Raw genomic sequence first — 16,801 nt, 5'->3', positions numbered from 1 at the left:
CGTGCTCTCTCAAATGAAAGATGTCAAATGAAGAATCCTTTGCTCTTGTTTTATAACGTTTATTGGGCTTTTTTATGGTGCTTCACTAATTTTAAGTTATGTAAAGATCGCTTGTAATAGCTAACAATCTTATTATATTTTATATTTTATTAGGGCTTAGCTCAAATTTTGAACCGTGTTAATGTGAAACCGTGCAAAAGGGGACATACTCTAAGGTTTTCCCTCTAGAAAATGTCCTCCTTAGCACGGTTTTACTTTAACGCGGTTTGAGTGATAAGGGGGATATTTTCAATTCTCAAACCGTGTTATAGCAGTACCGTGTTTACGGAAATTATCTATAATTGACTATGCTTTTGCTGTTTTGCGTTCCTAAGTACATTATATGCATTACTCAGCCTTTCACTCCAATTCTTTGTCTCACAATGTATTTTCCAAAGGGAATTTTTCTCCTAGTTAACCTTGTCCGAAAATCCCGCACGTTGCCTTCCAATCATATTAATCACGATCTATTAATGTCGATTAAAAGTACTTGGCCATAAAACCTAAAGAGTTGATATGTTGCCATTCGCGACTCGTATAAAATGCGACAATAACACATTTTTCAATCCGACAGTAAACAATTATAAATCACATTATAATTATATATCTCTATCTGGTCTATGGTAACATATTTATTTTTAGCATAACTATCGTGAAACGCTCAAATGGGACTTAACGAGCCATTTGAATTCATAATTGATTCGCATTCTGAACTTTGGAGTCACGATAAATGATTGAAAGGATAATGATAGAGTATATGTATTATTTTCTTTCTTGGCGCCTATAATGTCCTATTGTTAACGTCACTATCTCAATTACCTATAATCATAAAATCTTACGTATGGTTTATAAAAAGAATATGTACTCATTGATTATTATCAATTGCATAATTCACTTGTATTGGCAGTAGTTCATGTCTTTATTTGAAATGACGGATATGAGAGATGTCTTTGACAATGTTGTTTGGCATGCTAATTTTTTTGAAGTTATTTCATGTATGCCAAGCATGTCCTCGTTACACGAATGTTTTTATATTTACACAGCGCCCAATAATAAACTTTTTGTAGGACAATAGTTTCCTTTACAAATTGGCTTGAAGTTTTCCGAAAGTATTGTTGATAAACAAGTAAGCAAATGAGCAAATTTGTCAACGTTCCATAGCAAATATTTATGTACATTTATATGTACCTACATATATAGATATGGTGTCTCAGATCAGGGTAATAGTATTGACTGTTCTAAAAAATAGAAAAAAATTAACTCACTTTGTTTGAAAATTGTGAGCTTTTAAGTGCAACCTAGAGCTTTGGTGAAATTATGACTATTTTTTTGGTTATGTAGTAAACTTTTATTAATTTTGTTCATTTAAATTTTGGTAGCCGTGAATAATATTTCTAGAATGTATTTCTTGAACCAAAGTAGAAAAAAACATCACAATTTCCTCCGGTTTTCAAAAATGAAGACTTTGTGTTGAACTGTATATTTAAAATTGGTCCACTTTGAGATAAGTATTTGAACTAATTGTGAGTAAAATGTACCAGTAAAAACATGTCATTTTTAGGTTTTTATTTTTTTACTCAAAATATTTCAATAATAAAATTTTCAATAATTTTACCATTTTACAATCCAGCCAATCTTTAATGAAACTTGCCAATACACTTTAGTACATTTTATTTGAAAGCCCGCTTTTAAGTTTATTATTATTATCTAACAATATACTAAATATTAGTTAAAATTTCCTTATGAAGAGTAAATTTATTAGATTGCTTATTCTATTTAAATAGTAATTGCAAAGAACTATTTTCGATTGGTTTTGCACCAAATATATGTATTTATTAATTATTTTACTTTCTTTTGCTAAATGAGAATGTTCTTCTGATAATGCAGCTGCATCCAAACAACTTGCATATACATATATTTATAATAATTTAATCATTTTGATAATGTTTATACAACGACTTTTTACAGCTTTAATAATCCTCTTTAGATAACTTAAGAAAATGTCTAGTAAAATTTTGATGTGGGATATGCACTATTAAATGGCTTAAAATGTTGAAAGATTTTTACACACCTTGTGCCAAGTTCTTAAATTTTTCTTAATTTAAATATAATTTTACTCCTAGAATACCTTAAAAAAAGCCTTAAATAACAATATTTTTTACTTTCGAGAAATTTTTCCATTAAATTTTCCTATTCAAGGGGTCCACTTATTTGCATAAAATTATATAAATGAGTACTTTTATAGCGCAAGATTTGAAAAGAGTACGGTTTGCGGAAATAGAGTACAAAATCAGTAAATGAATAATTACAAGAAATTATATTGTTAACTTCCCGTAGGGTAAGTTATAGTAATCGCAAAAAAATCGAAAATGAAAATTTTTATATATCTTTACGTTTCAGAGGTTTCTGAACATTTTGGCATACCTTAGAAAAAATGAATGTATGTCTGTGTGTGTGTATGTGTGTTCGGATACAAGTTTTCGTCGACAATTTCGGGAACACCGATTTATCGATTTGAATAATTCAAAAAAACATTCTATTCGTATTGATAAGGAGACGTGCTGATTAGTTTTTGGCGAGGGCAGGCCTAGCCGTTCCTAAGATACGGGGCAAAAAGTGCCAAAAACGGTAACTCAGTTTCTAAGAAAACGGAAGGTCCGATTTTAATAATTCAAAAAACATTTTACTTGTATTGATAAGATGAAGAACTGATTAAATTTTTAGGAAAGCAGGTCCAGCGGTTATGGACTCTCAATAAAAATAAGTTGAAAAAATGTCATTTGGCGGTCAAAAATGTTTTTTGGACATATGTACATCAAATTATCAGATACTTTATAGAGTTTTTAATAATGTGTACACATTTTGTGTAATTTTTTTGGGGTTTCGTACCAAGATTTTTAATTGCGGTACGGGAAGTTCCAGCAATTTGCCTTAAGGCACGATGCCATGCACCCCACTAGTTTTATACAGAATTTGAACAGTTTGCGGAAATATACTACAAAACTCAGTAAATGAGTATAGTTGGTCATCTTACCTTATAGTCACAATTTGAATTTTTTTTATAAATATTATTATAATGTTAAGCAAATAAGCAAAAATTAGTGATACAATTTTGAATTTTGTAACATGAACTCATATTTTGCATCCAATCAATCTAGCCTGAGCATCTTAGGGGGCGTCCATTAATCACGTGAGGTTTTTAGGGGGAGAAGGGTTTGACAAAAAATCACGAAATATCACATGGGGAAGGGAGGGGTATAATAAGATATCACGTGTATTTATTTTTTAACTCATTTTTTTTTAAAATTCAAACATTTACAAAAAAATCAACAATTTTACATTTTTATCACGAAATTAAAAATGCACGTGATGTTTGTTGGGGAAGGAGGAGGGTGATTTTGAATATCACCATGTATCACCAAGGGGGTGGGGGAGGGTCTAAAAATCCTTAAAAACTCGCTCACGTGATTAATGGACGTCTCCTTATGCTTCAACTGACGAATATACTCGTCACAAAAAAGTGTGCACATTTAAATGAGTGGGCCGCAGTTAACTAGTAAAAATATGTAATTTTGCTTAAGTTCACCAATAAATAAAATATTTCTATTATGATTCGACTTTGTAAGCCCTGTTCCCGGCGTGGCGAGCTACTCGTCGCCTCTCTCATGATCACACGTGATCGGCCTAGCCGAACTGCTCAATCGGCGCGGAGCAGCGCCAAGCTGTCTGTTGATGAGAATGAACCCAACTCTCGACGTTTTAAACCAGTCAGTCATCCATTAATACATGGCACTGAGACTGCCTTTACATCTATACTACACACTACACACCATCTACTATCTAGATCTACTTCTACTACATCATGCTAATAATCTCATTGAACATAACGAAGTCCATATGTTTTGCAATTTAGATAAATAATTCCTTTGCTAACACTTCGCAGCTTGTCAGCGTTATGATGTTCTTTAGATCTCTGATGGAATAAATTGATTTTTGCTATTCGCTAATTGATGTCATTGCTTTATACATGCTGTAAAAGGACTGACTAACTTTGAACAGCTTCTGGTGTTCTGGTCTTTAAATAAATTGTATTCTAATTCTTTTTTGGTACATCACGAGTTTTGGTCATGTTAACATACATTTTGCTCATTTTTAAATAAGAGAAAATTATCTTCTGATATGGTATGATACAAAATTTTGTCATTTGATTTTTTTCAATAAATTTTCGTCCTGATAAGTTTTTTGGAAAAAGAAAGTCCAGCTATTTTGAAGATACGGTGCAAAAAGTTCAAAAAATGGCAACTCAGTTTTTGAGGGAATAGCGCGTCCGATTTGAATGATTCGAAAAATATTTAATTTGCATTGATAGAATGAAGAATAGATTAAATTTTTGAGAAGACAGGTCTAGCGGTTTTGGAGATCCAATCAAAAAAGTTAAAAAAAGCTATTTAGCGGTCAAAATAGTTCACCAAGATTTGCAATGTTTAACCGTTAGACTTTGACGCTGCGAAATCGAATTAGAATAATAAAAATCCAATTTTAAAACTTGAAATTGCGATAGAAAAAGTTGCAGTATTTTGCCTTAAGCACAGTGCCATGTACCACTAGTTTATTTTATTTTTTTCTGTCTCTAATTATATGAAGACGTTTAGAGATTGTTATATTAAAAAAACAGATGGCTTTTAAAAGACTTTTCAGTATTTGTGAAACAATTTTAACCTACTTAATTAGAACTTGTCACAATAGTACTTTTGCAGAAATGCCTTGAAGGGTTATTTTTACTTGACATCTTTGTTTTTTAATGATTAATTTATTTTTTGGCCTCACATTCTAATATTGCCATATTTAAAAAAAAATCTACATATTTTACATATATAATCACATGGGTTATTGAAGTCATGAATTGTACTGTAACAATTCATGTAACTGAATTGAAAGGTTTTTCTACAACCTTCATGTTTAATATATTTTTATTTTTATTATATCGCTTGTTAATCAGAATATAAATTGATTCTTTTAGATTCTGCGCTATTTTTTCGGGCTTTGAGGACTTTTTCTCCAATGAGATACCTCAATTGTGTGTTTTTTTAATTCGTTTACTTTAAATCAAATGACCATATTTTTAGACTTTGAGTTGGCACTTCTTGGCTTACATCAAAGAAAAATGTGTCTCCATTTCTCTCAAAATTGTGGAATTCAGGATTATATGTTCAACTGATTGAATTCCTTCTCCATATTTGAGATATATAATTTCAAGTGATAATTTTATATAACTACTGCTTGATATATAGTTGGCTGAGTATTCGATTTGGCACTTCTTGACTAAACTCAGTTAAAAATTATGTCTCAAATTTTCTCAAATTTTTGCAATTCAAGTTTATATGTATTTCTCCATATATAACTTCGAATAAAAATCTTATGTCATTACTGCTTGATATCAAGCTGGCCTAGGTGGATATCAAACTTGGAACTAATGGTTGCTGGACGAAGGCGCCCATTAATCACGTGAGGTTTTTAGGGAGAGCGGGGGGTGTTGACAAAAAATCGCGTGTATTTATTTTTTACCTGATTTTTTTTTTAAATCCAAACATTTTCAAAAAAAAAATCCAAAATTTTACAATTTTTTCTAATAACTAAATGCACGTGATATTTGGTGGGATTAGTTTTGAATATCACCACGTATCACCAAGGGGGGAGGGGGGTCAAAAAGTCTTTAAAAAATCGATCACGTGATTAATGGACGCCCCCTAAGTTGCTACGATTGGCTCATTGGGTCTTTTCAAGAAAAATATTGTTTAGTTTTGCAATATTTGTAAATTTATTTTTAAGTGTTAGAAAGTCCTGAAGAATTCTATATTATTGACATTAATTGGCGATTGAATTACATTATTCGTATATATGTACATGGATATGGTAAAAATGGACAATCTACTAAGTTTTTATATGAATTTAGATTATGAAGCCGAAATTTCAATATTTGTGTCTGTTTATTACTTTTAATTTATGAAAGCAGTAGGTTGATTACCCAAGCAAAATCTTAATGTGTATTTAAGTAGTTTGTTTTTGCTTTGATGTATATTTAAATACTCGGTTTGGCAAATAAACAGAATAAAGTGTTTTATAGCGATTTAGATGTGTTCGTCGATATAATGGAATGTTGTAGAGTGCCTAGTACGACAAATAAGTCTTTTTTTCGAATTCATGCTTATGAAGAGTTGATCTGAATTATTGCACAACTTTATAATGATGGTTTCCCACGCTCGGCGTACTCGGTCTTATGCGAGTTTCACATTTCGCTTTTTTTCCATGCGTGATGCTTCGATTTTCATTCTCGATGGAGTAATCATTCGTTTTTGACCAACAATAAATGGTAATAAATTGATTTTATAACAAAGAATTCACTAGAAATTAAATGATTATAAAACATTTCTTCAACAGGGAAAAACGTACATTTCCATATATTTTGGGTAGCTAGTTAGAAAACACTTCCAAGCAATGTAGACAATTTTAATACAATGATTTCACTTTCATACAGTATTGACATATGTTAGTTGATCATATTGAAAACAAAAATAACTACATATTATAGATTTATATAACAGTTATATCAATTTTTTGACAAACAGGCATTTGTAATTGTTGTGATTTTTTTGTTTTCACAGGTTATTTCTTTCAAGGTTTCAAGTCATTTTGAATAGTTTGACTTCAAAATGTCTCTATAAGTGCGTATATGTGAGTCAAAATTTGATCTCAAGTCGACTCTTTCTCAAAAACGGCTGTACTGATTTAAAAACATTTAAAAGCCATTTGATGAAATTCGATAAAAACTCGTTTTGATTGCAGTTAAGGCTAACTTTTCCATCCATTTGTAAAATGAACATTTAAAAATCGTTTGAAAGATATCGTACTCATTAGTTTTGGGTAAAGATCGCCTGAGCCGTTTTGTTGAAATTATTTGTTCATTTTTTGAAAAGATTTTGATGAAACTTTGTATGACGATAGAGTTGGTTTTAACAAACAACCTAAAATATTATAGGCCTACGAAAAGTGGTTTAATTATACAAAATTATCATTGTGTTCAAATTTCAGAACTTCTTCTCCAAAGTTGTTAAAGCTTAATTCTGATCAATTAAATCAATTATTTATTGGGGAAATTTACTATATCAGAAAGTTTTTGCTAGCCTCGTGATAAAAAACCTCTTACCCAATGTTTTCCTCAATTAAAAATGATTTTCTTTGGTATGATTCATATGCATGTGATAGTAATTATTGATTGAAAATGATTAAATAATCATTTAAATGATTATTAGAATATAATTTTTTTCATATAAATGTATAAGTTTCATAAAAAATATCATTTAAATAATCTTTGTAAAAATATAATATAATAGTATATAAGAAATAATAACATGATCAAGAAAATTTAAGAATTTTAAGTGAATATAATTTGGATGAAGACGTTTCACTTTTTAATTCATTGATTATCAATATAATAATTACAATTATCGAATTTTTACTATCTATTTTAAACTCAATCTGTTATATTTTTCCCTAATTTTACATTTATTGTGGATAAAACTATGATCGCTACAATATTTAATTACCATAATTTTATTATTAATAACAGCAATATATAAATAAGATATGAGACAAAATAATGTAATGAATTTGAACAAAGACGTTTTATCTTTTTAGTTCAGAAAGATCTCATTTCGAGTTGACGCTTGTTGGCTCAATTCAAATAAAAATTTGTCTCTATTTTATCCAAAATTTGCAAACTAGTATAAAGCAATCCATAATCTCCTATACCAGGCACCCCTATCTGACTAAGATATGGAAATGTATATATTGCTAAATAAATAAATAGAAAAAAAAAACAGGATTATATGTTCAACTGATTGAATAAGGAATTCACCTCTGTATATCTGAGATGTATAATCCTAAGTGCTAAGTCTATACAACTACTGCTTGATATAAGGCTGACTTTGATATAGGGCTGGTATCCAACCTAGAATCAGATGTAACGTTGGTAGACGAAGTGCTATTTTATAGAAAGTTTTATCTTTTTAATTCTAAAATTTCTTATTTATTAAACTTTATTATATAGTTTGAATTCATTTTGGTATATTTTTTATGTGTTCAATCATATCAAGAATATTGAACACATAAATAAAAATATACCCAAATGAATTTACTATATTATAAAGATTAATGAATAAAAATTAATAAGAACTTTCAGATCGTATTTAATATATAAATTTTACTATAAGGAATAGCAAATATGAAATATTAAGCATAATAACGTTATAACCAAGAATGTTAAAATTTTTAGAGTAGATAGAATTACATAGAATTAGGACAAAGACATTTTACCTCCTTCCTACGGAAAGTTCCCAGTCCATTACTACGTATCATTTAAAATGTTGCTAATAAATCTTTTACCGGTTTATGTATCTATATCCCCATAATGATTTTCTTTGCCGGTCGGCTTTGACAGTTTGTTGGAGAGTCGCAGTTCCTTGGCGAAAATCCAAATAAAACGTTTACTGACAATTCTGGGATAGACGAGATTTTGCTTTCATGTTTAAAAATGGATCCCGGTGTTTTCATTTGAGAAAACTCTGTACATTATCCTCTAATAGTGTCGCAATCTATTTCAAAGAATAGAGAGATTGTACTGAAAATATTTTAAATGCGAACGTACATAAATCGCACAAGGCCACTGAGAAACTAATGAATCATTAAAATAGGAACAGATTTTTTATGGGCTTTTTTATGATGCAATGTGCTCCATATTGAAGTCGTTTTGGAATTATTACGTTGGATTATCAATTTATTTTTTTAATTAAAGTAAGAAAAAATGAAGATAATTATGGCACTAGTTCAAATTTAACTTAAAAGTTGAATTCATCTTACGTTATATAATTGTTTTAATAAACCTATAATTATCAATCATAATTTTGTAATTTAGTTGCAATGTTTTCTTAAAATTTTATAATTTTTGAATTAAAATTGATTGCATATAATTGAACATATTTTCAGTGGAATCAGGCGAAGTTAATATTTTTGATAAATTTGGCCTCTCTGACAATGAGTATTGGTTATCGTTCGCCCTTTAGATAGGCTTAAAAAAATCTAAATTTTCATATATCATCAAAATTAATTATATGAAAGTTTCACAATTTATATTGTATTTAATAAGATTAATTTCGAAATAAAAATTGTGCTCATGATCACCAAAGTGTTAAGGTAGATCAAGTATTGCACATATACGGAAGCGAAACTGCTCAATCAACAAATTTTGCAAAAATAAATTACAAATTGACACCAATTATACATGAACATAAATTATGTATATAAATATATATGTATGTATATATATATATATATATATATATATATATGATCTATATCTATTTAACACGTTAATCGCTACAAGAATATCAGAAAAATTTTACATGAACCATGGTAACTTTATTAGATAATATAATATAATTGTTGCTATATTGGAGAAAGTTCGCAATATATTTACAAGATAATGAATCAACATATTAGTAATTCTAAAAGTCCAAATCAGTATAAGACTATGTTTTCCGAACATATTATCAGTTTCAACTCTACTTCCAAGACCAAAAATCCTATTATTTTACATAAGGAAAAAATGGTGACCCCAGAATATTAGCTGAATCTGTATTTATCTTTTTAAACCCCCTTTGCGTTAATAAGCGAAATTCTACTCTTTTAGTATATTTATAAACTATTACTATTAATTATATGTTCAAAATTATATTTTTTATTAAGGACGATAAATAAATATGAAATACTAAATTTATCACTTCACAGAAATTTATATTTAATAAACCTTTAATAAATCATTCGAGTAACACTGCTTCAAGTTGTTCGTTAATGGCTTACATATTTAAATTACTGGAAATACTACAAAAAAGATCAATGATAATTTTCTATATAAAAATATGTTTTCATTTTTAAACATTTTCTAAGCTAATTTTTTAAACAAAAAATCCACTTTAATTACTTCTAAGTTTTATTACCTTTAGTAATAAAACTTAGTTTGAGTAAAAACCGACCTAACTTTTTTCTGCATTTATCTCGATTACCATTGTTTTCGGCAGTTTTGTTCACTCGGCAAAAGTAATTCAGTTTTTTAGCGTTTATTACCGGTAGCTTGATGTATTGTGTGCGAATGCAATAAAAATTTATTTATTTTTTTGATCAATTTGTATTTATTCTTCGTCATGTTGAGTTCAAAAATAAAACTACACCTGTATAAAAACTCTCACGTGCTTTACGATTCTTGAGAAGAATGCCAATGGAAGATAGTTGAGATTCGAGATGAAAACATGTTCTTGAAAAACATTTTTCCTGTTGTAATGATAAATTCCTAATGTGTATTACTAATCAAAAGTGTAAGTAGCATTTTGCCTTAAAATTAGGGCAAGTTGCATGGACTTTCCGATACGTAGACATAATTAACCAATAAGAATTGAAATTTAGATATTTAGGTAAAATGTTCAATTGTTTATTTCAAAAATATTGTTTTTCGCTTTTACAAAAAAAAAATCGATGCTATTTCCAATTAATGTCTTTCAAAGATAGGTACACTGTAATTAGTAGCTTTTGTTTCATCTCTCTCAAATTGTATTTTATTTAAGGACGTAAACTGTAATCAGTAGCTACCAGCGAATACATCATATGGTATTGACACCCTACGATATGTAGGTTTTGAGACAACTTCTAGGTGTCATTATACAAGTATTTACAGACTTACAGCTGGGTATATCAAATTCCGAGAGTCTTACCTAATTTAAGCTTAAATGACTGGACGAATATTTAATTCTGGTTTAATTTGCCTTAATAATCTCGTTTGAATAATCTCGCGGATCATGTAAACCCGTCCTTATTTCTCTTGCGTAGGCCATAAATCATTTCACGGCATGGAAAACATATTTGTAACATTATCTTCATATCACACCATTTTAAAAGCTCGCGCTTATATGTATGATGCAGTTGTTTTTTATTGCAATAAGCACTAGATGAGAAATAGGTCGTGTCAAATATCAATCGTCTACTATCAACTCATCTACATATATTGTTTAACAATCTACGTAATAACTGACTGAATGACGAAACTGCTAAAGTCGAGCCTCCTTCGAAAAAAATTAATACTTTATCATATAATTTTATCCAGCATAATGCTTTGTAGACTTGTGCAGCGTTTCTCAAAACTAAATGATGATGATCAAATTATTTATATAGATTATCTTTGTTTTTCATCGTTTAATATATACTGCTGCTTTTAAAATATCTGAGAATAATTAAATTATCATCAAAGCTTCCTAATAACATTTAAATTGATTATTGCCGATAAGTAATTTCTGAGCCTAGAGGTGATAAAGTGTAATCCATAGTCAACTATTCTCTTTGTGATGACATTATTATTAGAAATTTCTAATCGTGATGTAATATAAATATGTAAGGTTATTTTCACTTGAAATAATATTTAGATCTATATTTTACAAGTGATGTTTGATATCCAGATGTCCGGGAAGGGAATAGAACCTGGAACTTTCTGTTTGCAAGACCTAAGCCTTTACCACATTTACCATATTTGTATATTGTATATTTTTGAAGTAAGACTTCTTTAGGCGCGACTAGGGTGTAAATTCGTACAAATGCGACGGAAGTGCGTTACGGCAGATAAGATAAGATAAGAGTCGAGTGCCAATTATTCGCCATTCGCTCTCGATGATATCATTTCTATACGGGTCGATTGTGATTAGTCGTCGCGTATGTGAATAGAGATCTGTCGTTGTATGCGTACCGGCGTCCTGAATAAAATGCGCACATGCAAATTACAAACCTGTATTTCTCCACTTATTTTTTTTAGTTTTTATTAAAATTATCATTAACCAAAAAATGTGTATATTTATATAATCCATTTATACAATGCGCGGTTGTTTGGATCCCATAATTATATCTCCTCATAAATCACATTTTATGAATCACTTGTCTGTCTAATTATTTTACGTCGATATTTAAAGCATTTTTTTAGTTACGGAAAATTACAACTTTTTATCGATGCGACATCCTCTAAAACAAAAATATGACCTTATCTACTTCTAAGTTTAAACTTCTTATCAGGAAGAGTAGTGTTTTAACACTTGTACTTCTTTGAAATGAAGACGAAAAATTTTTTCGAAGAAGTTAAAAACTACAGACATATAAAAGATAAGGTAGCAGACGCAAAAGATTGAGAGAATACTAAAAAATAAATGAAAATATTTTTTTTATTTTTATCTAGTATAATTAAAGTTTATGAATTTTTCTAAATACTACTGACAAAGATAAAATAAACAGAAAAGTGCAAATCCAGAAGATTTTAATAAGGCGTCGTACTAAAAAGCGGTGATATATCAGAAACTTTTTTTGTTTACTCAAACTATCAAATTGAGTCAAAGTAACTAGACTTCTTGTACCAAATGTTGGTCTTTATCGTAGATCTGTGGTAAAGGCTTTGGTCTTGCAACCTAAGGTTTCAGATTCGATATCCACCTAGAATTGATATTTAGCAGAAGTGACATCGGTTTTCACTTATAAATATAGATTTTTAGAAGGTTTATCAATTTGATCATTATATTCGAGAATCCAAAAACTTTTATTGTTACTTATTTCCGTTAATTTTAAAACGTAACAGGTTTTATAAAGTAAAGTTCTAAAAAAATGAACATCAATCTAATTTAAACATATTAATTTAGCTATGCTTGTAAAATTTTATTTGCACCTTATAAAAGTAAGGTTTAAAAGATATTGGTTTACAAATAATTAACGAAAAATGCACTTGAAATATTTTAATGAAATATTACACTTGAAAAAAAAAGTTATATGATCTTTTGTGTTTCGAGTTACTTGTTTGAATCAGCTGTAACTTTAGTAAAGTTCACATGAGTACCTATATTATTTTTCATGAATTGATAGAGAATTAAAAAATTAAAAATAAAATGATATAAATTTTCTAATATTTTAATTAATATATGTAAAGCAGCAAAATCGCCAGAAAATGAAATAACAAGTAAATTTCCACACTTGATCATTGGAGTCATTATTCAGCACTTCATAAGGAATTTAAATATTATTACATAATATTAAAGAACATGCAATTTAAAATATTTCTATTAGTTATGTAAAGCATCCAATTCGCAAAAAATAAAGTAAAAAGTAAATTTCGATACATAATCCTTGAGTCCATTCAGCAGTTCATGTTATGAAGAAGAGAACAAAGATCTTAAAATATTTCTTATTAAATTTTATTTATTCAATTTATTGTGAAGTTAATATTCATTGTGTTGCTTGAAACATAAGAACATAACAAAAAATATAATAATTACAAAAATAAAAAAAATTATAACAATGTCAACTATCAATGGATTTGGATTATTGATTTGGAGGCACAAAATAGAAATCATTAAATTTCTTGTCGTGAGTTCAAACCCTGTTCTGGACAACCTGACATCGGACAGCAGCGATGTCCATTTTCACTTGAAAATGTAGATCAAAAACATGCTTTCAATTGAAAATAAGCTAATTTATGGCACTGTTGGCAATGGAAAATTTCTCACACTATTTTTCCCTGAATCGAGTTGGAAAAGTTCGAGTTCAGGAAAGTTTAACTAAGCTCGCGGACCTGCCCTAGGGCAGCATATATATATATATATATATATATATATATATATATATATATATATATATATATATATATATATATATGAATATAGTTAAATCTTTGAGGAAGACCACAAGACATATCAGAATGACTTTGCAAATGTCGCAGTAATTGCTTATTCTAAACTATTGAATTAGTTTTAATTATTGGCAATTACACGAATACATTCTGAAGTAATTAAGCATTCACTTCTGGACATGCGATAGTTTTTCCAGCTAAATCTTATGACATAACTCTATTACTTTATCAAACTTTTCATACGTCATTGGAAAATTGTGTTACTTGCGGAAAATGCAAAAAAACCTATATGATTCATAATGAAAATTGACCTGGATGGAATGAATCATTGTAAAAATTAACCTTGTTGATTTTATTAAAATGAATAGTGCTTATTTAGTATTTTTGCGTTTTGAAAATCATGATTATGATTACTCATTAATAAATGTTGCCAAATAAATGATTTTATATTATGATGATTGTTTTCTACCCATTTGTAGTAATGTATTTATTTTTATATAAAAAATTACGAAGTTTTTAAATAGTTATCAATAAATTTCAGATGTTTTTATTATCTATTACATAACTAGTTTCTCAAGTAATGAAGTCTAAAATTTCATATTATCATTTTCTACGAAAAACAAATAGCAATCAACCTGTGTTGACTTTGCGTAAGATATTGACACTATGTTAATATTACGTTGATAACTTATTTTTAAGTTGAATTTTTGTTAAAATAATTTTAAAAGTACACATCACACTTAAAATTATCTATTTGTGTACGGAATGCAAACTCTTTTATGATTTGCGCATACAAAACAGTGAAAAAAATAAGCTCAGGCAAATATTTGATACTAATGAGATGGTAATTGAAGATCATGTTGATTGTGATGGTTAATTTAGTGGAAACAGTTTTTGCTAAATAGCTGGATCGACCTGATAAATAAAATGAATTTTTTTTAGGAAATGAAATAGTAGTTTTAAATAATATTTATAGCATTTTATGCTTATAATTCTACATGGTGAGCTGCAGTCGTGATCTTTTTTATACTCTACATTACAAAAAAATCAACTTCATTGTAGATCAAAGATATAGTAAGACATTAAGATCATATGAAAAATACTTTTCTTTGTTTTTTTATTAATAAAAAAATTCTTTTACATCAAATATTTATGTATGTATTTTTTCGACGATTCGTGATTATTTGCTGCAATTTATTTAATTTGAACAATGACAATGTTTGATGAGTTATCGAGAAAGGCATTTTTAGACGAATAAGAAGTTAATATTTTCAGCAAAATTTTGACCTTTAGTTCACGTTTTCCTAACAAGCAGATAGATCGATTTGAAAACTTTGAGAGACACAAAAAAACTGTATTAATAATTTTCTTTATTAGATTTACGAGTCGATCAGCCAAGCCATTTTTTTTCGAATTGGCAGAATTTACTGTAAAATTGTTTCTCAACGTTTTCGCCAAAAATCTTGAACATATTTTGAAAATTTAAAAAATGTTCGAAATATATTGACCAATTGTAAACCTTTGAAAAACAAAAAACTGTATAAATATTCTCATTTATTAGATTTGCGAAACAATCAGGCAATTTAGAATCAGCAGAATTTAATGTAGAATTGTTTTTTACAATTTTCGTCAAAAATCTTGAACCTGTTTTGAAAATTTAAAAACTGTTCGAAATATATCATTTGGGAATCGTGATGATTAGTTTTTGGTAAAGATCGGTCGGGTCGTTTTTTATAATTGATTTTAGATTTCAATGAAAATTTGCATAGTAATAGAGATCCCGGTTTTAACGAACATTCTAAGCCCTACAAAAAGTGGTTTTATCATAAAAAAATATTTCAAAGTTGCTAAATCTCGACAGTTGGATTATTTACCTTTGCTGCGAAGATCATGAATTTTCCTTAAATCAAAATGCCACTTACATCTAGTTCAATAAATGTTTCAAGTTACTTATAAGTACAATTGATAAACCTAAATATTCTGTATCTTTTTTGAATGAAGATGTAATCAGAGGAAATATTTTAACTGCAATTAGGTTCTTAAACATTTTTAGCATTAAATTGAAACTTTGAAATTTTACTCTTGAATTAATTTTTTATTTTAAAATATTTTTTTAGCATCTTTATTATTAAGTGGTCTTGGAGAACAAATATCTCAAACTCGAAGGTGCAATAGAAAGTCAAATAAAGAGACATCATGTTGGGTAGCTAAACACGTCATGTTAAACAGTTATTTACCCAAGATAAGTAGTTATTTGCTCAACAAATATAATTTACTTAATTTCAATTTGATTTCATTTATTTACAAAACAATTATCACTTCGAGCAAATAATGTTTTCGTCTTCGTAAAAAGTTCCACCCGCGAATGGAATGAGAATTACAATTTCTTGTGAAAAATTAATGGAAATTTTTAATTTGTAATTTTAATTCAAATTCGACACTGTTCTTTGAATATTTGCCTCATATTTCAACAGGCGAGAACAGATGTTACACATTGTCATATCCGGTTCTCAAACCTACTTATAGCATAGAAATCTTGTGTTGTGTTTGGCGTAAGAATATTTGTCGCTCCTTAAGTTTAGATTCGTTCTTTGCTCAAAGATACACAGACAGATCGAATGAAATATGCACCAATATTTAGATGAACTTTTATGAGACAGGTATTTAAATCGAGAACTGGCGAAAAAATACTAGGATCCTTCTTATTTCATGCATTTTTCTTATCTCCAACATAGGGTAGGACAAGGCACAAAGGTCAATTAGACTTTGAGCAATTATATTTTGAAAACCAAACTAATTAAATCACACCAAATAATCTCCGATAATCTCCAGTAAAATCCATCATGTAAAAACTGTGTTCTTTTGCTGTTTTTCAAAAATTTGTCACCTGGTCCTTTTTACCCCATAGGCGGAGTAAAATGGGACGTCCAAAACGCAAACAACTCCAATGCCTATTTTTTAATTTAAACAAGAATGATCTTACGAAATAATTGATTATATTGA

At 28.7% G+C, this 16,801-nt stretch overlaps 1 protein-coding gene across 1 annotated transcript in view; it reads left to right on the top strand.

The window, feature by feature from the left end:
- Nucleotides 1–13,867: 13,867 nt before the first annotated feature.
- Nucleotides 13,868–16,801, top strand: part of LOC113366864 (NF-kappa-B essential modulator-like) — a 5,917-nt gene continuing 2,983 nt past the window's right edge. Inside the window, exon 1 of the mRNA XM_026608513.1 lies at nucleotides 13,868–13,887. Coding sequence (XP_026464298.1) covers nucleotides 13,868–13,887 — 20 coding nt within the window. The remainder of the gene's footprint in view (nucleotides 13,888–16,801) is intronic.

This window comes from Ctenocephalides felis, unplaced genomic scaffold (genome assembly GCF_003426905.1).
Source record: "Ctenocephalides felis isolate EL2017-DRISC unplaced genomic scaffold, ASM342690v1 CF-g0.4_SCAFFOLD_01170, whole genome shotgun sequence".
Classification (NCBI taxonomy): domain Eukaryota; kingdom Metazoa; phylum Arthropoda; class Insecta; order Siphonaptera; family Pulicidae; genus Ctenocephalides; species Ctenocephalides felis.
Note: the sequence above shows the minus strand (reverse complement) of the source record. Positions and strands in the feature narration are given on the sequence as shown.